Here is a 25601-nt window from a genome sequence, read left to right on the forward strand (position 1 = left end):
ACGAACGTTAGAGCAAGAGCAATAATTCTAGCCCTAGACCTCCTCTGTCACTCAAAACATATAACCAGTAAAAATTTTGAAAATGTCGCCTAAGTACCGAAGTTTGGCGCCATTACACGAGCGTGTGTAATTCTGAAGTGTGACATGTTAGGTATCTATTTGACAATAATGGACTTTATAGGCACGTATAAAACAATATAACAAATTTTAATAGTTCACATAAAATTCATACATATACAGGACAGTAATTTATAAAAGACTATAGGACACAGTGGTTTTTCCTGGAGGATATACTAAATCATATACTTCCTGTGGGCAATGCTAAAACTATCACAAAAATGCCCACACTGAGATGTATGTATTCCTCTTGGTTGTTCCCAAAATCCTCATAGATTAAAATAATTGCTCGCTCTACATGTTTCGCGACCTGAACTGTCGCTTCTTCAGGGGCTTCAATGTTTCTAGTCAGAAGAAGAAGAAAAAGAACTATCGGATAAAATAAAGAAATTTACAATAACGGATTTCTGGGCATTGAGGGACCTTATGCTCCTGTTGGAAGAAAATCAGGAACATAATGAGAGCTCACAAATAGAATCCAGTTCAGTATCAAACACACAATCACTAAGTGATTCATGATTTAAGAATAAATCAAATCAATTCCCTGACCTCACCACGAATCCCCAAATATAGCTTTTCTTATTGCCATGATCAGTGAAATTAAACGCATGCCAATGTTAACTAACCATCCCAACCTTACCATGCAACAACAACAAGCCCTAAAACAGCTACACTGTAGCCAGGACACAGTCATCAAGCCCTCAGATGAGGATGGAAACACAGTACTCATGACCCAGCAACAGTACGAAACAATGTGCCTTAACAACCTAAGACCCATCTCTTTACTCCCTTTTGCCTCCAAACTCTTTGAACGTTTAGTCTACAACTGACTGAGCGCCACCTCATTGAGAACAACCTTCTTGATCCCCTTCAGTCTGGATTTCGCCCACAGCACTCCACAGAAACTGCCCTCCTAAAACTTACAAACGACTTACTAACAGCCAAAACCAACGGTCATTATTCCGTGCTCTTACTCTTGGACCTTTCCGTTGCCTTTGATACAGTTGACCATTTACTCCTCCTCAAAAAACTCAATTTGCTTGGTCTCCATGGCTGCACTCTCCGTTGGTTCGAATCTTACCTATCTCATCGCACCTTCAGTGTCACTTACAACTCCACTTCCTCTTCTCCAACTCCTCTTACCGTTGGGGTCCCCCAAGGTTCTGTCCTTGGACCTCTACTATTCTTGATCTACACAACCTCCCTGGGTCAGCTGATAACCTCGCATGGGTTTCACTACCATTTATATGCTGTTGACACCCAAATCTATCTCTCTGCCTCTCAGCTCACCCCATCAATCACCTCATGCATCACTGATTTACTAACATATTAGCCTGGATGTCAAACCACTTTCTCAAACTTAATCTATCTAAAACTGAGCTCTTAATATTTCCTCCCTCACGTGCCCCCTCCCCTGACTTCTCTATCAAGATCAATGGCACATCTATCAGTCCATCCCCACATACGAGGGTGCTAGGGGTAACCTTAGACTCTGAACTGTCTTTTCAGGCCCACATACAATCCCTGTCCAATTCATGCCGCCTTAGCAACATTTCCAGAACACGCCCCTTTTTAACTAATGACGCCACCAAGCTTCTAATTCACTCCCTGGTTATCTCTCGCCTCGACTACTGCAACTCCCTCCTCAGTGGATTACCTTTACATAGACTATCCCCCCTTCAATCCATAATGAATGCCACTGCAAGACTCATCCACCTTACCAACCATTCAGTGTCCTCCACTCCTCTTTGCCAATCCCTCCACTGGCTTCCACTCACCCAATGAATAAAATTCAAAGTACTAACAATAATTTACAAAGCCATCCATAACCCTGCTCCCAGCTACATCACTAACCTAGTCTCAAAATACCAACCAAACCGCTCTCTTCAGTCATCCCAAGACCTCCTGCTTTCTAGCTCCCTTGTCACCTCCTCCCATGCTCTGCCTCCAGGATTTCTTCAGAGCTTCTCCCATCCTTTGGAACTCCCTACCCCAATCTGTCTGACTGTCCCCTAATCTATCCATCTTTAGGTGATCCCTGAAAAACCTTCTCTTCAAAGAAGCCTATCCTACTTCTACCTAACACTGTTTTACTTCCCCCATCAGCTCATCTCCCCACAGCTATTACCTTTTGTATCAATTGACCCTTCCTTTTTAGATTGTAAGCTCTAACGAGCAGGGCCCTCTGATTCCTCTTGTACCAAATTGTAATGTAACTGTAATGTCTTCCCTCATGTTGTAAAGCGATGCGCAAACTGTTGGTGCTATATAAAACCTGTATAATAATAATAATTTAACATCTTAAATAATGTTGAGTGGTATCGACCAATCACAGCTGAAACCACCTCTCAATTTAAGCAGAAATATAAACTGCTTATCTATACTGCCTTTATGGATGCTTTAATTGATAAACAAACATACGAGTATCTAAACATACTCTTTCCAAGAGAAGCTATTTTTTATGCTATTCCAAAAATACATAAACATATAGAGACAGATAGTGTCAGGAATCGTCTCCATCAGAGAATGCAAGCAGATTTGTGGATTTCTTTCTCATGCCCCATGTCACTGGACTCCCATCTTATGTTAGAGATACGTCAGACCTCCTTAAACGATTGGATGGATTAACAATCCCTCTGGATGCATTACTGGTTACAATTGATGTAGAGACGTTATATTCCAGTGTTCCCCATGATTTAGGCTTACAAACCATCAAAACATTCCTAATGGAACAGGATCATCGGCAGTGGGAGTTCTACTCATTTGTGCTGAGGCTGTTATCATACATACTTTAAAAACAACTGGTTCTCATTCCTTGATTCCCACTACCTCCAGGTACAGGGCGTTGCCGTTGGTACTTGTTGTGGCTCGACATACGCCAACCTGTTCCTGGGGAGTGGGAACGTGAGATCTGTTCAAATTATGCATTTAGTCGATACCTGGACCAAGCATTATGCTGGTTCAGGTATATAGATGATAACCTCTTGATTTGGACAGGTACTGTCAAATCATTACAGGAATTTATGCATCAACTTAACACTTTATCGGTTTAATTTGAAATTCACTGTGAATTGGCACAGGAAGACTATATCTTTCTTGGATTTATTGATTTAAAAAGATGTAGACAACAATCTAGCCACAAAACTGTATCGGAAAAGCACCGCGGGCAATACGCTGCTGCATGCACAGAGCATACACCCTATCTCTTTCATTCACAGCATACCATATGCTCAGTACATATGCCTTCGGCGGAATTGTACACACAAAGTAGATTTTAGGACTCAAGCAGCAGAGTAAATGCGGAGCATTCTATGTAGGCAAGACGATTCGCCAGCTTAAACAACACATATATGACCATATCTACTATTCCCAATATGCCAAAATGCTTACCCCAGTTAGCCGCCACTTGGGCTTGTACCACAAATTTTATACCACCTTTGTCCATTTTGACGTTTTGGAAGTGATACCTCAAGACTCATGTAGCGGCAACTGGGACAAACGCATTCTCTAGAAGGAGACATTCTGGATTGAGTGTCTTGTAGCAAACAAGCCACAGGTTATCAATGAGGTGCTATCATACCGTCCCTTCCTTTGAGGGACCTGTGTGATGGCTGCATTGATCATCGGTTAGGCAATAACACTATGTATGCTGTTTGACTGGGCACTAAGCAACAGAGACCATGGATGTGTGTATATACCACTGTTTTGATAGTGCTCAAGTGCATGTGGGGTCTCTCCTGTCTGTTAATTGCCAAACAGACCCAAACAAGAAATGCGTTTAAGTCTATGGTTAATAAAAAGTATATATCAGTATGGCATTGATCCAATTTGTAATGAACTGCTACAATTGAACTAATTTATTTTGCCAAGAAGTTTGGTTTCTGGCATTGTGTGGTATATTTATAATCTTTTTGTTTCCTCTCGCCTATGACCAGGGTTTTGACCGCAGTTCTTCCCTTGGCCACCGGGGGGGGGGGGCATGTGCTGTGCGATGCCATGTTTAGCATAGCCGGGATGTGTGGCCGCCCAACCTGTTGGGGTTGCAACCTACTCTCCCTGGTCCTATAGACCGGCGACAGTGAGGGCATGCAACCACCCGCGGCAACCATGGAGACTCTTCTCAACTTGTGTCTCCTAGATCCACCGCGGCCACCGCAGAAGGTGGGCATTAGGACCGGCGTGTCCAGTATTCAATTGCGCATGCGCCAGTTGGCGTATGCGCGGTGCACCAGAGGCCGGGCTGAGTGACATCAGACACCAGTCTGGCCGAGCTCAGTCGGAGTGCACAAATAGCGAGGTGAGGACTTCATTCCCCAGGCGCTCTGAGCGAAGTGGATGTCCATTATACACCATGAACGGCAAATAGGCAGCCCCACACTCGGAATTTGGAACCACTGCAACTCCAGGTACTTTATTATGCACTGAGCTTTGGTTCTAGCAAAGTGGTAATTCTAGCCCTTTTATATAAATATCTTACTTCTTTGTCTTTATGGTATCCTTTTTTTCCCTCCGCTTTTTAGGAAAGTGGATTTATGCTCTGTATGCACGCTTTTATTTGAGTGTGCACACTGTGACTGAATCCTTCTATCCCGGATCAGTTAATAACCAAGGTACGTTTGTTTTTTTGTTAAAGTTATGATTTAGTGTCGATCATTAAATGATTACAGACCCTGGAAAGACAAACTCTATGGTTTTTTCTATAGATAGGCAAGAACCTGGCTTAAGGTGATGTCAGCAGTAGTGGCTATATATCAACTGATATGTGAGTATGGGACCCAGTATTGTAGTTTACCCAAACACCAACTAAGGTAGTTACTAGTACTTATTTATATATGTTTTACATCCATAGCTACCCTGTACATCCCCACAAATCTGCTGATTCTTGGCTACCGTTCAGCATTAGGGTCCTCAGTCATTACCTCCTTTCGGCAGGGGCCTCTTTGCGGTCACGAATTCCCTGGCGAGATGAGTGTTGAAACTTTTTGTCAAAGCACTGCATTATTGGTGAGTTCATGTATAATGTGTATACATATGCACATCTATACCTTAATATTTAAAAACTTTTATTCTAATTAAAGTTCTTCTGACTAGAAACATTGAAGCTCATGAAGAAGCAACAGTTTAGGTCGTGAAACGTGTAGAGTGAACAATTATTATAATCTATGAGGATTGTGGGAACAACCAAGAGGAATACATACATCTCAGCATTTTCTTGATATTCTTAGCATTGCCCCACAAGAAGTATATGATTAAGTTTATCCTCCAGGATTCTTTTATAAATTACTGTGCTGTATATGTTTGAATTTTATGTGAACTATTAAAATTTGTTATATTGTTTTATACATGCCTGTAAAGTCCATTACTCCCAATTTCAGTATTTTCAGATTATGTAGGATGTGGCACATTCATATTAAAGATGTTTGATTGCCACCTAAGGGCATTGCAATCAATTCAATTTCTTACAACAATTATGAAAACCTACCCCTGATACATGAGTGTGTTATGCTAAATCGAAATATTGGCATTCTTATCTTCCTTTTGGAATCACCAGTACTTTGGCACCATTCTCTATGTTTTTAGGTTTTGTATTATCTCATGTGTTCTCCTTATGCATACACTTTGTCCAATGGAGATTCCACTATGTGTTAATTTTTCTGTCCTTGGATAACAATTTGTGACCTGTTTATCTATTACCTTTTTGTCAAAATCTTTAATAAAAAGGTTGAAACAGAAAACTGGAGAGTGCAAAATTTGGTGTAGTTCTACATGGTGGCCAATGCGCTTATAATTTCAGCTTGTTCAATTAAAGGAGTTGTAAAGGCAGAAGGCTTTTTATCTTAATGCATTCTATGCATTAAGATAAAAAAACTTTTGTGTGTAGCAGACCCCCTAAGCCCCCCTAACACTTATGGGGCGTACACACGGTCGGACTTTTCAGCTACAAAAGTCCGACAGCCTGTCCGACAGACTTGCGGCGGACTTTCTAACGAACAGACTTGCCTACACACGATCACACAAAAGTCCGTCGAATTCTTACGTGATGACGTACACCGGACTAAAATAAGGAAGTTGATAGCCAGTAGCCAATAGCTGCCTTAGCGTGGGTTTTGTCCGTCAGACTAGCATACAGACGAGCGGATTTTTCGACCGGACTCGAGTCCGTCGGAAAGATTTGAAGCATGTTTCAAATCTAAAGTCCGTCGGATTTGAGGCTGAAAAAGTCCGTTGAAAGTCCGGAGAAGCCCACACACGATCGGATTACCAGCCAGCTTTAGTCCGTCAGCGTCCGTTGGACTTTTGTAGACGAAAAGTCCGACCGTGTGTACGCGGCATTACCTGAGCCCCATCTCTCCCCACGAATGTTAAGCTGTCCAGGACACTCGTCCTGATTGGCTGAGACACAGAAGGGCGCCATTGGCTCCCGCGGCTGTCGGTCAGCCAATCAGGGGAGAGAGGGGGCGGACCAGGTCGGTGCTCCGTGTCTGAATGGACACACAAAGCTGTGACTTGGCTCCAGTGCCCCCATAGGAAGCTGGTGACTGTGGGGGGCACTCGATAGGAGGGAGGGGCCAGGAGCAGCAAAGAGGGACCCAAGAAGAGGAGGATCCGGGCTGCTCTGTGCAAAACCAACTGCACAGAGGAGGTAAGTATAACATGTTTGTTATTTTTTTTTTTTTTAAACAAGACTTTACAATCACTTTAAGCTTTGGGAAAAAAAAATGGAAGCTGATATATGCACTACATGCACAGCTGCACCAGATTTTGCACTCTTTGGTTTTAGTAAATCAACCCCATACAGTACAGTTTTTCTTTACAGGTATCCATTATGTTTATGTGCCATATGTTTATATGGGACTCACTCAAAATTAAAAAAGACCTATTAATATAATAATAAAACTCTAAAAGTTGTTATAACTAATAAACATTTCTCTTTGGAAACTGAAGACAATGAAGAATCATACGTATACAGTAACATCAGTTCCTATTTCTACAAACTGGGGCAAAGACGTGTGGCCCATAGCGACCATATTACAGCCATTGTTTACTTCAAAAATCGAAGGAAACACATACATGGGGTAATAGGACAAAATATACTTTATCTCTGCTCTAGCCCCAGTTTCTAGCCTGTAGATGTCTTCTGCATGTCAGGAATAGTGTATCTTACCCATAGATGTCCCCTCTACATATGGATAGAAGAAGGCAATGATCAGATTAATGAAAACTGCCAGGTTGAAGGAAATTGTTCCCCAAAGGCCCATTCTTCGTGAAAACCAGTTCATTAAAGGCATACCTGAAAAAAAGTTGAATGAATAAAATATACAAAATTATTTTCTGTTGTAGCATTATTTTTACACTATTAACCTATTAATTTATTTGAGTTTTTTTTTTTTTTATTTCTGATTTTTTTTTTTTTAACTATTTATCTAACAAGACATTCAGTGAAAGTACAGTAACATTGACTTCATTCTCATCCATGTTTCATGTTCAAGTAAACCAAATTACTTCTTATATTCAATTGCATTTTAAAGGTCAAGAAACAATTAATTTTCCATACACACTGCACTAGGAAGTATGTAAAATAACATTTTATAACAATAGGCTGTTTATAACTATTTACAAAATAGGCTTAAACCTCTATAATACCAAAGAATACCAAAGGTGAGTTCATGTGGCTTTGTTAATACGTCTTTTTTCCCTCCCCAAAATTCTTCCTTAAAGAGCAATTCCAGGCAATAAGTGAAAGCAATCAGTGAGCTACTAATGTTTTCAAGTAAACAGCGTAGCTGAGCATTGCCTGGGTAAACAACTGAAGCGCAGAGCAGGTAGGCTGTGTTCCCTTTATGCATTTCAAGGTTTAATGTTCAATTATGGCTGGAGCGTACCTATTAAGTACCATTAAAGTGCAATTTTAGTCAATAAGCGAAATCAATCAGCAAAGCTATTGATGCTATCAAATAAACACTGCAGGTGTAGTAAAGTTGTAAAGTTCACTTAATTTACTGGTGTGGTATATCAATGCCAGGACAAACTACCTAAGAAAACTACTTAAAGCGGGGTTCCACCCAAATTTTTAACAATATCTGTATGTATTCTCTTCCTTGCCTAGATGCTGTCATGCCGTTTAAAAAAATTTAAATCGCAGTAATTATCTTTTATTTTTCTATTCTTCTTTGCACTTCCTGGTTCTCCTCCCGTGGGAGTAGGCGTGTTTCTAGCCTCTCCCAGACTCCTGGGAGCTAGTCTCAGGCTTCCCAGGATGCCACTGAGCATGTGCGGGAACGAGCGGTGAATGCTAGGAGCACAGAATTCACCACATCCAGGAAATAAATGCTTGTGGGCTTCAAATGCCCACAATGAAGATGGAAACCGCCTGCAGTGAATAATATAAGTTATTCTTTCCGCCGAAATCTGACACAGGCGGACATATTGCACACAATAAGTGAGTATGTAATGCTGAGAAGAAAAGTTTGTGAATGAACTAAAAAAATAAAAAACAATAGATAGGTGGACCCCCGCTTTAAATCAAACATGTAGGCCAGGGGTAGGCAACCTCGGCCCTCCAGCTGTTTTGAAACTACAAGTCCCATGAGACTTTGAAAGGAGGAAGACAGAGGTTGCCTACCCCTGATCCAGGCTTTTCTCACTGTATGTAGCTCAAGGTTTAATATTCCATTATGGCTGGTATATACCTTTATCTACCATTAGAGCCGGTGCTGGCTAGGCGTTTTTTTTTTGTGTTAGAACTGCTTCTCAGTTCATACAAGTCTATGGAGAAGCAAATAATAATTTCAGAAACGTCTCAGACCAATGTCGAAACATGCTGCATTTGCCCATCAAAGCAGGTCCTTGAAGTGCATCCTTCCAAATTGAACAGAGCAGGAAAGGGTAAGAAGAACTTTTGTGGAAATTTTCCTGCTGTCTGGAGCTCTGTTAGGGCCTGTGTCAACTGTCTTTAGGCCTGTGTTAATGGCTCTAGTTTAGCATCAGTTTGAAATCAGTTTAGGATGCTTCTGAGATCATTTAGAATTTACTGACCATTTCACCTGAAGTTGACCTGCATCAAGCAGGTTTTACATTCCCATAGAAATGAAAAAGAAAACAAAAGCTCACAGACACAGGCCCTTAGAGGGTTTTCACCTCACTGGTGGCAATAGTTTCACCAGGGAGGAGGTAAGGGACATATATTAAAAAGAAATTCTTGTAGTGTAAAGAAAGAACCTCCATTAGTTTTTTTTACTACAGTCTGTATACCTGCTTCAGATTTCCCCGCACTTCCTGGTTTATGAAACCAGGAGAGAAAGTGATAGGAAATCTCTCTAATAGAACTATGGATAGCAATTGGTTTTAATCCCGTCTTACTCATTTTAAAAAGCGGTAGTGAACTACAGTTAAGGAAAAAAAAAATGCCCCTGCAATGTCATGATGTGCTAGTATGCATCACATACTAGCACATTATGCGAGACTTACCTTAAAACAAAGCCCTCCAGTGCCCCACTGTGACCGCTGAGGGGGCTTCCATATTCACCTGGTCTTCCTTTCAGGTTTGCATCCTCCGGCTACATGAGTAGCCGGGGGCGCGATGACATTACTCCTGCACATGCATGCGGCAACCGCCAATTACGGCAGGGGCTCTGAAGGGCTGGCACGGTATGCCAGACCTTCAGAGCATATGCGCCGGTGTCATCACCGGCTGCATGCACTATGAATATCTCCTAAACAGTGCAAGTTTAGGAGATATTCACAGTACCTACAGGTAAGCCTATAACAAGTGGCAAAACGGAGTTTGCTACCACTTTAAAACTAAAAACTTTAACTAGACTTTAAAAAGTAATTTCAAGCCACAAATAAAACAAATCCATGAGCATCTTATGCATTCCAGCACACTACAGCTATGCTAAATCAGAAATTCTACTCACCTTACCTTAGTCTGAGTTCTCTATTATCTGCTGCAGCCACAACAGACACAAAGCACCTCACAGGGACAACAGAAGAACTCTTCCTGAAACCTGTGTTGTGTAACATCTTCCCTCTCTATTTCCCAAGTTACCACATTTATTTTAATATTTTTGTTACCATTTAAGGTCACAATAGATGAGTACTGGCACCAGCTCTTGTGACTCCAGTATGTCACCCAAAAATACTGCAAATTTTGCTAATATATTCTGTAGCTATGTGATGACTTAAGTTTCATTGTAACCAGATGTCAGTCCATTGCATGTAACGACAGAAGACAGTTTGGACACTGTCCTTGTAGATTTGAGAATACAACCAGTGCAGAACCTATTTAACAGTTTGTTCCCATATCTTAATAAGCAAGTTTTTGAGAAAATGCTTACTTCGTAGTTTCTTCTGCCACTCCATCTCGTTGTGAAGAAATGATGACTGGTCAAAGAAATCACTAACTTTGCTGCCCTGCTCATCCTGCTCTGTGGTGGTGAAAACTCGGTGCTTGGTCTCTTCTGTCAGGAACTTACAGATGTTTGGAACAGGGAATACAATCTGCTCCATGCTTCGATCTAAACGCACAATCTGTGAATATCAAAAACCAGACCTTAGAAAAACAAAAATGCTACATACAGGGCTAGAAGCTGTGAAAAAAAGTTTAAAAGAGTCTGGCAAGCATGGCTCGACTCTTCAGCAACTGTGGGCTAATTGAATAAATATATATAGGAGGTTAAGCATGTTTTAAGTGAATGGGAGTTTGCCATTTTGGAAATAACCATTGTCCCCCCGAGGTATCCAAGATCATATTCACTTACTGAGGAATGAGGATAACTGTGTATACAGAGGACAAAATATAACCGTACAAGGTTAGAAGGTGCACGTCTATGTGAATCCTAGGTTGTGGTAGTTGGTCGGGTTAGGGGACGGGGGGGGGGGAGGTAAAGGGGGTTAGGTTGAACTATGTTAGTTCTCAAGAGTTTGGCCCTGCGTAGCCAATGTGGGGTCGGGTATGTTGCATACCTGGCTATATATATAGGATCGGTCTCCCACTGATCCTGTCCACCAATAGGCACCAACAACCCAGCTGGCATATATTTATATCTTATAGACATTATACTTCCTGTGAAAACCCCTGATGAAGGAGACCACAGTACATCTCTGAAACGTCGTTGGATTTAGGAATATGTATCATGCCGTTTGGCCTCTTGTTTGTACTATTTAATGCATCCTTTCTTTTTTATTCTGTGATCTTTATGTATTGAATAAACTTTATACTTTTTTTACATTTACCTACATTGTTTTGGTAGTGCCTTCAAAGTCCCACCCCCAGGGGGGTCCCCCATTTCCATATATATTTGGGATGCGGCACACCTTTATTTTTCTTACAGTTTGTTTCGGATAATCCTTTTTCATTTATTCTCTTTATAATAGACACTTCAGGGGTCTACTAGACCTCTAATGCCTTCCTGTGCTCCAATACAGCTAATCAGCTCTGAACCTGAAAGTGACAAAATGCTTTTCCCTTTTAAGTGCATTCATTACAAAAGAAGAACAAGTGACTCAAACTCCTTTCGTTTGGCATCCTGAGGAAGTTGCTGATGGGATCTACTGTTGAGGAAGATGACTATTGTTGCTGGGGGATCTACTGTTGAGTGATGGTCTATTGTTTCTGGCTGCTGTATAGTCTATTGAAGTTGGCTGATAGGAGATATATTTTTTCTGGGGGGGGGGGGGGGGGGGTCTATTGTAGCTGAAGTGGACCTGGTGTTTTGGTGGGGGCATCTATTGTTGCTGGGGGATCTATTGTTGGTGGTGGGGTCTGTAATTGCTGGAGGTATTTTTTTTACTGCTTTTCTTGTTATAATGAACAAATTCCATAGAAATTACCTTGGTAATTGGCACTTGGTTCTTGGTAAAAGGCACTTGGTTCTGTATTCCCTAAAATAGGCAGTACTGGGAGGTGGCTAGGGGGCAGTACCAAGGGATGTGCTCAAAGGGGTAGGGGGCGGGGACAAGTGGTGACTCAGAAGGGGGAGTACCTGCACCTATTCTCTGAGAAAAACCCTGTAGACAAAAGAGCTTGAAGTGCGAGGCCAGAGCAGCAGTGCTGCAAATGTAAGCTAGGATGCTGATGAATATTTGTTTTTTGGCTGAGAAATGCTGAAAAACCAGAGCGGGGGAAAACCATGTGATGTCTTGAACTTTGTTTTAATAAAAGTGGGCAAGAAAAGACCTTATAAAAAACATTTAACTGAGTGGATGGTTCCTCAGTGCTCTACTGTTAGAATCTGGTTCCCACATATAGTAACATTTGTATTGGGTAGATTTGAAATCCCTGCTGAGAATTGTTTCTGTGTGAGACAAGCACACTGCAGTCCCTTAAACTGCCCGAATGAAAACTTTGGATGACACAAAATCCTTATTAAACCTTGGCAGGGCACAGCACTTTCACAATATACTGTATATTTCATCAATTCTGTAGACTGCGCAGCCATGAATTCCATTACTTTCTTAGATTTGTGCAAAATATCAATATGCTAAAATATAACTTGACATTTAATATAACACTTGCAAGTAGTCTAAAAAATATCTATCTCTTCCTGTTACAGTTCTGTGCTGTACATATGGAACATGTTAGCACTAGAGGGCCTGTTTTTTGAAAGGTCAAATAGGTGTAAAATAAATAATAAAAAAAAAAAATCAAGAGGAAAGTCTTTTAACAAAATTGTTGATGACCATTTATATTACTGGTTAAATGCACTCTTTTCAATCAAATTAATTTAATTAATGTGGTTGTAAAACTCAGACATGAAATATGAACAAAGCATATCCTTCTATAGCGTGTACTTGTTTCAATTAAGAGCACTAAGTGTCATTTCTGTCTGCTGCTTTGTTCCTCTGCTATCAACATGAATAATTTCTGACAAGTTTTCCTGACACCAAGAGAAAAATGGTGATGGGGAGGGAGCTCCAGCTGATTGTCAGCCTCAGCTCTGTTCCTGTGGGGGGTCCTCACAGCTCCTCAATGAGCTCTGCAGAGTGCAACTTCAGCTCTATACCTCCTTTTTTTCAACAGCTCAGACAAGCTTTATAAATGCTGAACTTTGAACGGCTGTAAAGAAGAGAAGACCGCAGACAGACAGGTACAACTTATGTAGGAGGATTTGTTTTCTGTGTATCATCTGAGGATAGCCACTTCGCTGGGTATATAGAAGGGTTTACAACCACTTTAAGTTAAAGAACTTAACCACTTGACGACCGCCTCACGCCGATGTACGTCTGAAAAGGTGGCACGGACAGGCAAAATCATGTACATACACGTGATTTGCCTTCCGCGGGTGGGGGGTCTTCCCGGGCGATGAGAGGTCAGGGGGAGGCCATCAATTGTTGGCCACCCCCTCCCGATCGCTCCCGGCGAATGAAAACGCTTCCTTTCCCTCTGTAATGTAAACAGAGGGAAAGGAAGTGATGTCATCCCTCCTCGAGCCGGTCTTTTTGATCCGGCGCCGAGGAGAGAAGACATCAAGTAAGTCTGCACAACACTACACTTCCAGTAGAACATGCCAGGCACACTTGTCCCCCCCTTCACCCCCCGATCAACCCCCTGTACCCCCTGTCACACTGACACCAATAGCAGTTTTTTTTTTGCATTGGTGTCAGTTTGTGACAGTTATAAGTGTTAGGGCAGTTAGGTTAGCCCCCTTTAGGTCTAGGGTACCCCCCCTTAGGTCCAGGGTACCCCCCTTAACCCCCCTAATAAAGGTTAACCCCGTGATCACCCCCCCGTCACCAGTGTCACTAAGCGATCGTTTTTCTGATCGCTGTATTAGTGACACAGGTGACGCTAGTTAGGGAGGTAAGTATATAGGTTCGCTGTCAGTGTTTTATAGCGACAGGGACCCCCATATACTACCTGCTAAAGGTTTTAACCCCCTGATTGCCCCCTAGTTAACCCTTTCACCAGCGATCACCGTATAAGTGTTACGGGTGACGCTGGTTAGCTAGTTTGTTTTTTGTAGTTTATTATAGTTTATTATAGTTTATTATAGTTTTAGGGCACCCGCTGTTTATTACCTTATAAACGTTTAACCCCCTAATTGCCCGGCGGTGATATAAATTAAATTTTTAGGGTCAGATAAGGTCTGCGTCGCCCCAGGCAGCATCAGGTTAGCGCCAGTACCGCTAAAAACCACGCATGCAGCATACACCTCCCTTAGTGCTATAGTATCTGAGCCGATCGATATCTGATCCGATCAGATCTATACTCCCCAGCAGTTTAGGGTTCCCATAAACACAGTGTTAGCGGGATCAGCCCAGATACCTGCTAGCACCTGCGTTTTGCCCCTCGGCCCAGCCCTGCCCAGCCCACCCAAGTGCAGTATCGATCGATAACTGACACTTACAAAACACTAAGCACACATAACTGCAGCGTTCGCAGAGTCAGGCCTGATCCCTGCGATCGCTAACAGTTTTTTGGTAGCGTTTTGATACAGTCGCTGACAGTCAGGAGTTTTTTTGCCTGTGAGTCTCACTAGTGTACCCCTAAATTTAGAGCCCAAAATGGCAAATCGAAGGTACACTAGTGAAGAGGCCTACACGTTTCTGAGCATGACAGATAGTGAAGAGGAAGTCACTCATCTGTCAAGTTCAGGCTCAGAATACGATCCTGTAGAGGACAGCGGCTCCATGACAGATAGCTCTAACGACAGAGTTGTGGTCCCTGCTAGGGTCAGGCCTACCAGACACCGAACTTCTTCTGTCCTTGAAGTGCAAAAACCGCAGGTCCTTTGTATGGAGCAGAGAAGTACTAGCGCCGCTATTCCTTCTGGTGAACTGGCAAGCACCAGCGGCCTAGTACACCCTGGTCGTACATCCAGCACTGCAGTATCACGTGGTGACGTGGCGAGTCCCATAAGTGCAGTTCAAGCTGGTGAAGTGGCAAGCACTAGTAGTGTCCCGCTGCCACCAAGAAGATAAAGACAGGCCCGTTGTGCCCATAGTGACCTTCCTGCTGCATTTGCCAATCCGAATTGGGAACCCACCACTTCTGCAGCACCCGTACTTCCCCCTTTCACTGGCCAACCCGGAATTCAGGTGGAAACAGTTGACTTTACGCCACTGGATTTTTATTCACTGTTTTTCACCGAAGATCTCTATAGATCTATTGTGGACCAAAGCAAATTGTACGCTGGTCAACACATCGCCACTATTCCCCAGTCCTCCCTTGCCAGAGATTGGAGACCAATTACGGTCTCCGAATTTAAGATCTTTCCGGGCCTTTCCCTCCTCATGGGCTTGAATGAAAAGAGTAAGTTGCGGTCATATTGGTCCACTGACCCAATTTACCATTCGCCCTTGTTCTCTGCTTCCATGGCCAGGGCACGATACGAGCAGATTTTGCGGTTCATGCACTTCAACGACAATGAACTCTGTCGTCCTCGTGGAGAACCTGCATACGATCGGCTCTACAAAATTCGGCCCCTCGTAAACCACTTCAACCAACGTTTTGCAGACTTGTTTACCCCCCATCAAGTTGTCTGCGTTGATGAGTCCCTGATTAAATTTTCTGGCCGCTTGTCATTCAAACAGTACCTTCCCAGCAAGCGTGCCAGATACGGGGTCAAGATGTATAAGCTCAGTGACAGGGCCACAGGCTATACATGTAGTTTTATGGTTTACGAGGGCAAAGATAGTCACGTAGAGCCGACAAACTGCCCTGACTACATAGGAAGCGCTGGCAAGATAGTGTGGGACTTGGTGTCACCCTTATTCGGAAAGGGGTACCACTTGTACGTGCACAATTATTATACGAGCGTGCCACTTTTTAGTCACTTGTTTGATCATCAGATTGGAGCATGTGGAACCGTGCGACCTAATCGTCGGGGCTTTCCCCAGCGGCTTGTAGATTCCCGTCTTAGGCTGGGGGAGAGAGCCTGCTTGAAGTATAATAATTTGCTCGCTATGAAGTGGAGGGATAAGAAGAATGTTTTCGTTCTCACCTCCCTTCATGCAGACACGACGACCCAAATTACTACGGCGACTGGTGTTGTGGAGATACCCCTCTGTGTCCACGAATATAACCTTAATATGGGAGGGGTGGACCTCAACGACCAGTTGTTGGCGCCGTACCTAGTTGCCCGTAAGGCCAGATGCTGGTACAAAAAAGTGTCTGTTTATTTATTTCAATTGGCTTTGCTGAACGCTCATGTGCTATACAGAGCTTAAGGACGGACTGGATCCTTCCTTAAATTCCAGGAAGAGATCATCAGAGCCCTTCTGTTTCCAGACGGTGCTCTACCTCACCTTCCCCAACCAAATGCAGTAGGCCGGCTGCATGAGGCATTTTCCTTATGCCCTCCCGAGTACCCCTACCCAACGAGCCCCCCAAAAAAGATGTCGTGTCTGCAGCAAGCGCGGATTTAGGCGTGACACCCGGTGTTATTGTCCCTCCTGTCCTGGCAATCCTGGTCTTTGCATGGGTGAATGTTTTGAACGCTACCATACACTAGTTGAGTATTAGCGTAGGGTTCAGCACTGCACAGACTAGGACACACTTTCACAGGGTCTCCCAAGATGCCATTGCATTTTGAGAGACCCAAACCTGGAACCAGTTACAAAAGTTAAAAGTTACTAAAAAAAGTGTAAAAAAAAAAAAAAAAACACAAAAAAAATATAAAATAAAAAAAACAAAAATAGTTGTTGTTTTATTGTTCTCTCCCTCTCTATTCTCTCTCTATTGTTCTGCTCTTTTTTACTCTATTCTATTCTGCAATGTTTTATTGTTATTATGTTTTACCATGTTTGCTTTTCAGATATGCATTTTTTTTATACTTTACTGTTTACTGTGTTTTGTTGGTAACCATTTTATTGTTTTCAGGTATTCAGTTGCAGCGCGGATTTATTTATCTTGACAGCAACAGCGTTTGCTCCCACGATATATAAAGCCGTGACTCCAGCGCTGTCGGAGGTGATTTCACCACCACAGTTACATACTTCAGCATATATTCCGAAGCGTGGGGGCAGCAGTGGGTTGAGGAGTGATTTGCTCCTGCCTTTTGCGGGAGGATGCCCCCATGCTTCGGCATATATATATATTTTAGGCACAGGTTGCGTTAAATGTTTTATTTTTTACTATGTTTTTTTTTGTATTTGCTTTGCAGGTATGGTAAGTCTTACTGTTATACTGTAATGTTACTTTGTTTTATTGTTAACCATCATTTGCTTAGCAGGTACGCCATTCAGTTGCAGCGCGGATTTATTTATCTTGACAGCAACAGCGTTTGCTCCCACGATATATAAAGCCGTGACTCCAGCGCTGTCGGAGGTGATTTCACCACCACAGTTACATACTTCAGCATATATGCCGATGCGTGGGGGCAGCAGTGGGTGGAGGAGCGATTTGCTCCTGCCTTTACCGGGAGGATGCCCCCATGCTTCGGCATATATATATTTTAGGCACAGGTTGCGTTAAATGTTTTATTTTTTACTATGTTTTTTTTGTATTTGCTTTGCAGGTATGGTAAGTCTTACTGTTATACTGTAATGTTACTTTGTTTTATTGTTAACCATCATTTGCTTAGCAGGTACGCCATTCAGTTGCAGCGCGGATTTATTTATCTTGACAGCAACAGCGTTTGCTCCCACGATATATAAAGCCGTGACTCCAGCGCTGTCGGAGGTGATTTCACAACCACAGTTACATACTTCAGCATATATGCCAAAGCGTGGGGGCAGCAGTGGGTGGAGGAGCGATTTGCTCCTGCCTTTTGCGGGAGGATGCCCCCATGCTTCGGCATATATAAATGGTGCATGTATGCCCATCATTAGAAGTGGGTGGATGAAGGGAGGTATTCTAATGGTGGGCATACCCACCGATCAATATCTTTTTTTTGGTTCAGCCCACAGGCTGCATGAAAAAAAAGTTTACAATATATGCCCAACAAGGACCAGCAACGTACTGGTATGTTGCTGGACTTTGAGTGGTTATACCAGAATGATGCCTGCAGGTTTAGGTATCATCTTGGTATCATTCTTTTCAGCCAGCGGTCAGCTTTCATAAAATGCCAGGACAGTTCAAACCCCCCCAAATGACCCCATTTTGGAAAGTAGACACCCCAAGCTATTTGCTGAGAGGCATGTCGAGTCCATGGAATATTTTATATTGTGACACAAGTTGCGGGAAAGAGACAATTTTTTTTTTTTTTTTTTTTGCACAAAGTTGTCACTAAATGACATATTGCTCAAACATGCCATGGGAATATGTGAAATTACACCCCAAAATGCATTCTGCTGCTTCTCCTGAGTATGGGGATACCACATGTGTGGGACTTTTTGGGAGCCTAGCCGCGCACGGGACCCCGAAACCAAGCACCGCCTTCAGGCTTTCTAAGGGCGTAAATTTTTGATTTCACTCTTCACTGCCTATCACAGTTTCGGAGGCCATGGAATGCCCAGATGGCACAACCCCCCCCAAATGACCTCATTTTGGAAAATAGACACCCCAAGCTATTTGCTGAGAGGTATAGTGAGTATTTTGCAGACCTCACTTTTTGTCACAAACTTTTGAAAATTGAAAAAAGAAAAAAAAAAAAAATTTTTCTTGTCTTTCTTCATTTTCAAAAACAAATGAGAGCTGCAAAATACTCACTATGCCTCTCAGCAAATAGCTTGGGGTGTCTACTTTCCAAAATGGGGTCATTTTGGGGGGTTTTGTGCTGTCTTGGCATTTTATGGCCTTCGAAACTGTGATAGGTAGTGAGGAGTGAAATCAAAAATTGACGCCCTTAGAAATCCTGAAGGCGGTGATTGGATTTCGGGGCCCCCGTATGAAGCTAGGCTCCCAAAAAGTCCCACACATGTGGTATCCCCGTACTCAGGAGAAGCAGCAGAATATATTTTGGGGTGTAATTCCACATATGCCCATGGCATGTTTGAGCAATATATCATTTAGTGACAACTTTGTGCAAAAAAAAAAAAAAAAAAAATTGTCACTTTCCCACAACTTGTGTCAAAATATAAAATATTCCATGGACTCAACATGCCTCTCAGCAAATAGCTTGGGGTGTCTACTTTCCAAAATGGGGTCATTTGGGGGGGGGTTGTGCCATCTTGGCATTTTATGGCCTTCAAAACTGTGATAGGTAGTGAGGAGTGAAATTAAAAATTTACGCCCTTAGAAATCATGAAGGAGGTGCTTGGTTTTCGGGGCCCCGTACGCGGCTAGGCTCCCAAAAAGTCCCATACATGTGGTATCCCCATACTCAGGAGAAGCAGCTAAATGTATTTTGGGGTGCAATTCCACATATGCCCATGGCCTGTGTGAGCAATATATCATTTAGTGACAACTTTGTGCAAAAAAAAAAAAAAAAATTGTCACTTTCCCGCAACTTGTGTCAAAAAATAAAATATTCCATGGACTCAACATGCCTCTCAGCAAATAGCTTGGGGTGTCTACTTTCCAAAATGGGGTCATTTGGGGGGGGGGTGTGCCATCTGGGCATTTTATGGCCTTCAAAACTGTGATAGGTAGTGAGGAGGGAAATCAAAAATGTATGCCCTTAGAAATCCTGAAGACGGTGATTGGTTTTCGGGGCCCCGTACGCGGCTAGGCTCCCAAAAAGTCCCACACATGTGGTATCCCCATACTCAGGAGAAGCAGCTGAATGTATTTTGGGGTGCAATTCCACATAGGCCCATGGCCTGTGTGAGCAATATATCATTTAGTTACAAAACATGGTAAATCTCCATATAGTATTGTAAAAGTGCTGGGTAATAAATCCCAGGGGCTTACATAAAATCTGTCTCCACATATGTCCAGGGATGGAGGCTCACAGACAGATGAGGGGTGTGAGTTTCAAAGTGTTGGGTCTGCATGTAAGAAGGCCCATGCGCTGTTAGTTTAGGTGGATTCTAGCTAAAAACAAGTAAGAAAATGAACATGTATGACTTCAGAAAATTCGTAAGATGAGTCTTTCAGTGAAATGAAAGTCAGAGGACCAATCTTACATTGGGTTCTCCATTCCACTGGAAGCGAGTAGAGAGTGTGGAGGACTGGAGTAATGTGTGACTAGCAGGTTGTGTTTGTTAGCATTCCACAGCATCTAATAGCCAGGCACATGCAGCATTATAATAACACAGTTGGAGGGATACAAACTAATAAATTAGTTTTACCAGTTTGTCTGGGGAAATAGGGCTCCTGATTCTCACTAATCCCCTCACATAACATAATTAAAAATTTCACGACGACACAACAATGCTGTGTAGGTAAACTGTCAAGTATTTCACCAGTGCATTCATCATATTTGCCAATCTTTCCACTTTTCATCATTTTATACCCCGTATTCTGGCATCACAACATTTCATGCCAAAGTTTTATCAACCATAAAAAGACCAGATAGCCCTAGACATCAAACACACCATGATGTCGGCGATCTCAGATCAGATCAAGGCGGACATTCACTCCATGAACGATCGAATCGCAGAGGTGGAGGAAAACGCTCGCACACAAGCCACCGCTATCAGGCAAGTACAGAAAACGTATGACTCACATTTGCCACATTTATTTGAGCTCCATAGACAAGTGGAAGACCTGGACAATAGGGGACGCAGGCATAACATGAGGATGAGGGGGGTCCCAGAAGGAGTCGACCAGGCCGCACTACAGCACACAGTCTGTTCCATCTTTAATGACTTACTGGGCCGACCAGCAGACTCCCCCATAGAAATGGAACGCATACACCGTGCATTAAGACCCCCTCCCCGCGATAATGAACCACCCAGGGACATTGTCTGTTGTATCGTCAACTTCCCCTTGAAAGAGGAGATTCTTAAAAAAGCAAGAGACAGAGGCCGCATATTACTCAATGGTACTGAAGTGAAATGGTTTCAGAACTTATCTCAAATCACTCTACAGAACAGACGCACCTTGCGCCCCCTGCTGGAAGTCCTTCGCACGCACAATATCAAATATCGATGGAAGTTTCCGTTCTGCCTATCGGCATCCACTAGGGGTCGCACAGCTTTTCTTAGAACCCCGGAAGATTTACCCACCTTCTGCGAACAAATGGACATTCCTCAGATGGACATACCTGAGTGGTATGCTTTCTACTTCCCTACGGATCCATGGAAGCCAGTCTCATACAACTCATCACCCAAGGCCCAAAGACAACGCTCCAGATGCCGCAGACTGGACCCTACATCACCTGGAGATCGCCAATCCCGCCGAGACCTCCCAGCCCGCAGCCCAGGCCCGGCAGATACTCCTCGTCGGAACTACTAGAGGACATCGCTCTCCTTTACACTGACCATACTGTGTTTACACAGTGAACCTAACTGTTCCTCCCTTCTAGCATATTGTTTATCCCCCTCCTCCGGCTCTCTTTTTGTTTTCTCTCTCCCTATGTTTTTTCTCCCCCTTTTCGTTTAGCCGAAGGAGCAACACCAGTCTTATCAAGGACTAGTATTGGAAATTCTTCGCCTAGTGAAGAGATGCATATTCATGACCCTTGCAGAAGCTCCAACACCTCATCTGGACTTGTGAGTAGCGCTTTGGCCAAGATGTGACGATCTGGTATACTACTCACTCACATCTCTAACACCAATACCAGTCTTACATTTACCTGGGTTGTAACAATAGCTATTCAAACGGGCCGATGGCTCTTGCCCAAAGCAAAGGGCTTTAATTCTATTTTTGGTTATGTTATGCTTGTTTTGCTTGTTTTAAATGGTTAAGACTTTACTTGAAAGACAAAATGGTGGGAGCCTGGGTCCTTAAACTATTAGTTCCTATTCAATCTAACGTCCGTACGGCCTATATTCGCCAGACGTGCAGTTAATTTTCCCTTCCAACGATATCTCATACCCCACCCATGACTTTTGCACTTGTATCAAGCTCTATGCAACCCCACTTTACCATTAACAAGTAAGGAAATTATGCTAACCCATCCCACTAACAATAAATCATTACCAACACTATCGCCCCTTTAACTCTCCATTGCCTACACATATTCCCGGACCCAGAGCAGAGATCCAGACTCCCACACTAATAGGCCTGTTTCTGAAAAGGGGGGGCAGAAAATGCAGAAAATACAAAAAAATTTAGAGAAATATTAGGAAAACTTAGTTACAGTATGTGTAGAAGTTTTTCTTGCCTTCCCTAATGGATAAGTCCCCAAGAGATCAGGTTACTATCGGTTGTTGTTATGGCCTACTCTATACATGTTTATTAAGTTTTATGAGGGGAGTTTTTCTTTTTTCCCCCCTTTTTTCTTTTCGTTTTTTTGTATAATGACTTAATGTGCAGAAACATGGATCATTGACAGGGATCCTAGGATACCATTACTAACACCAGAACTAACATATAAGGTTCCGAAAAATTTTATTATATACAGGATTGAACTGACATTCATATGGTCCCTCACCACCAACACATAGCTTTCCATAATGCAGTTTATTGCACACATCTCCGTGCCCCCAACCACTATTATTTAGCATGATTCGTCCTCCATAGTGCTGCAGCACTCATTCCTACCACAGCTCGCATACCCCACACAGCTGTCCATACGGACGAGAGCTACTAAACCGGACATCTCCCCCATAGGTGGTTAGGCAAGCCTACGCCCACCTCCGGTACGTCCTATTTACGTACCCGTTGTATCTTTGAGGTACGTTCCCTAATTCCCCAGACTTTAAATCTACCTACTTCAGCTTTTCTTCCCCCCATCTTTTACCCCCCTCACTCTCCCCCCTCCTCCTCCCTCCTTTTTCTGTTCTCTCACTCCCCTTGTACCCTACTGTCTCTACTCTGTCTAACCCTTCCTGTCTATTCTGCACCTTTTTTATAACACATCTACTCTATAGGGCGGGGGTCGCTCCTCCTTCCCCCTTTTCCAGCATCCAATTATCCGCAGACCCATTCTGCACTACGCGTTCAGGACACGACACCAGCTAGCTCAACTTAACACCCTTGATCTCTTGGATTTCCACAATGCCGAGGGGAGCTGCAATCTCTGCACAACAGCTTTCACTCAAAGGCCTATCACTAAATGTAAAAGGCTTAAATATTCCAGAAAAAAGGTTGCAAGTATTATCGGCACTGACTAAACACAAAGCCCACTTCCTCCTATTACAGGAAACACACTTCTGTGCAAAACATGTCCCCAAACTGTCGAATCATATATATAAACACACACTACACTCTACGAACCCAACGTCGAAAACAAAAGGAGTATCTATCCTTATCTCCAAACACGCTGACTTTCAACTGAAAGACTCCCTGATTGACCAAGAGGGTAGATACATTTTCATTAAAGGCACTTATGCAGCAAAACCAATCACAATTGCAAATGTGTACTGTCCAAATGAGCACCAAGTAACTTTCTTCAGACGAATCTGTGACCTTCTTTCCACATTTCAAGAGGGCATAATACTTCTTGGTGGTGATTTTAATGTCCCACTAAACCCAACCTTAGATTCTTCAACGGGGACCTCTGCACTCCCCTATCGGGCATTACGACAAATTAAGCTCCAACTACAGAACTTGACACTCCACGACTCATGGCGCACCATGTACCCGACTGACAAAGATTATACATTCTTCTCCTCCCCACACCAAAAATACTTGAGAATTGACTACATATTTCTATGCCAAACAGACTTAACACTTCTCTCCCATGCCACAATAGAACCTATGTTTCTATCGGACCATCATCCCATCATGATCACTTTAACATTCCCAGACTACAATAACAGAACCAAGACCTGGAGACTGAACCCTTCCCTCCTTAAAGACCCCGACGTAATGAGACAAATAAACACCCGACTCCAACAGTACTTTCAAGAAAACTCCTCCCCAGATATAACCCCGGTCACACTTTGGGAAGCCCACAAATGTGTCATTAGGGGGAAACTCATAGCCCTAGCAACAAAAGAGAAAAAAAGACGACAAGCCCACATTGCATCCCTCCTCGAAACTATCAATAGACTTGAAAAAACACACAAACAATCTACCTCTCATTCCACACTTCAGGACCTCCTTTATGCTAGATCCACTCTATTGGAGGAACTAGGGAAACGCACAAGGTGACAATATGTGCTCAGACAAAAAGTGTTCTACGAACACGGTAACAAAAGTGGGAGATTGCTTGCACGCACTATACAAGCTGCCAAGACCTCTTCCATAATTCATCACCTTCGCACCGATAAGGGTGCAGTACTCTCTAAAAATGAGGACATAGCAGCCCATTTCGAAAGCTTTTATTCTAAACTATATAACCTGCCATCCCATAACACAGACTCACCCAACATCTCACTTCGCCAATCTCAAATACATGATTTCCTAACCCAATACTGCCTTAAACCGATAACTCCACAACAGGCTGCGGCCCTAGAATGCCCTATGTCCACAGAGGAGTTGTGTCTGGCAATAAAACAAATGAAAGTAGGCAAGAGCCCAGGCCCAGATGGCCTACCACTAATCTACTACAAAAGCTTCCTAGATACTCTTTCACCGCAAATGATCAACGCTTTCAACTCACTGTCGGACCCTTCTAACCCATCAGGCAACCTGCTTGAAGCCCATATAGCAGTCATACCGAAAGCAGATAAAGATCCATCCCTAGCATCCAATTACAGACCCATTTCATTACTCAACGTAGATATCAAATTATATGCAAAAATGTTAGCAAATAGATTGCTGCCCCTAATTCCTGGCCTGGTCTCACCAGACCAAGTGGGTTTTGTCCCGGGGAGGGAAGCCAGAGAGAACACCATCCGCACTTTAAACATACACCATTGGCTTACTTCCTCGGAAGCGAAGGGGTTCCTGTTGTCACTCGACGCCGAGAAGGCGTTTGACAGGGTGGCCTGGGACTATATGAGGGAAGTGCTGAAACGCACTACCAAGCATGTGTACATACATTAACGCTTTATATGACAATCCCTCGGTTAAAGCAAACGGCCTCCTGTCAAACGCCTTCCCAATAACCAACGGCACCCGCCAAGGATGTCCCCTATCCCCTCTAATTTTTATCTTAACTTTAGAACCCCTCCTAAATAGACTGCGAGCGAATACGGATATTCAAGGAATAACTATAAATCGGAGGGAATTTAAGGTAGCAGCTTTCGCAGACGATATCCTGCTAACACTCCAATCACCTCACATAACCCTGCCTAGCTTGCTGAAAGATATCAACCATTTTGGGGACCTATCAAATTTTAGGATAAACTATCCTAAATCACACGCTCTGAACATATCCCTCTCCCCGCAGGTGGTCACTCACTGCCAAGACTCCTTTCCCTTTCAGTGGAAAGGCGCCGCCATTACTTACTTAGGCATCCAAATTACTAAGCGACTTACAGACCTATATGACCAGAATTTCCTTTATGCCCTCTCGAAAATTCAGACGGAACTAAAGGAGTGGGCCACCCTTAACGTATCATGGTTCGGACGCTCAGCCCTGATCAAAATGATTGTCCTCCCTCGCCTCCTGTACTTAATGCAGACCATTCCAATACATTTACCCCCTGCATTCTTTTGTTCG

General features: G+C 43.1%; 1 protein-coding gene across 3 annotated transcripts in view; it reads right to left on the reverse strand.

Moving 5' to 3' along the window:
* Window positions 1-25601, reverse strand: part of ITPR3 (inositol 1,4,5-trisphosphate receptor type 3) — a 475039-nt gene that overhangs the window by 65037 nt on the left and 384401 nt on the right. For all 3 annotated transcript variants that reach the window (XM_073616048.1, XM_073616047.1, XM_073616046.1), the window contains exons 48-49: window positions 10455-10647; window positions 7283-7408 (exon numbers count right to left, since the gene is read on the reverse strand). In XM_073616048.1, the coding sequence (XP_073472149.1) occupies window positions 7283-7408; window positions 10455-10647 (319 nt within the window). The remainder of the gene's footprint in view (window positions 1-7282; window positions 7409-10454; window positions 10648-25601) is intronic.

The sequence above is a fragment of the Aquarana catesbeiana genome, linkage group LG02, assembly GCF_042186555.1.
Source record: "Aquarana catesbeiana isolate 2022-GZ linkage group LG02, ASM4218655v1, whole genome shotgun sequence".
NCBI classification, from domain to species: Eukaryota; Metazoa; Chordata; class Amphibia; order Anura; family Ranidae; genus Aquarana; species Aquarana catesbeiana.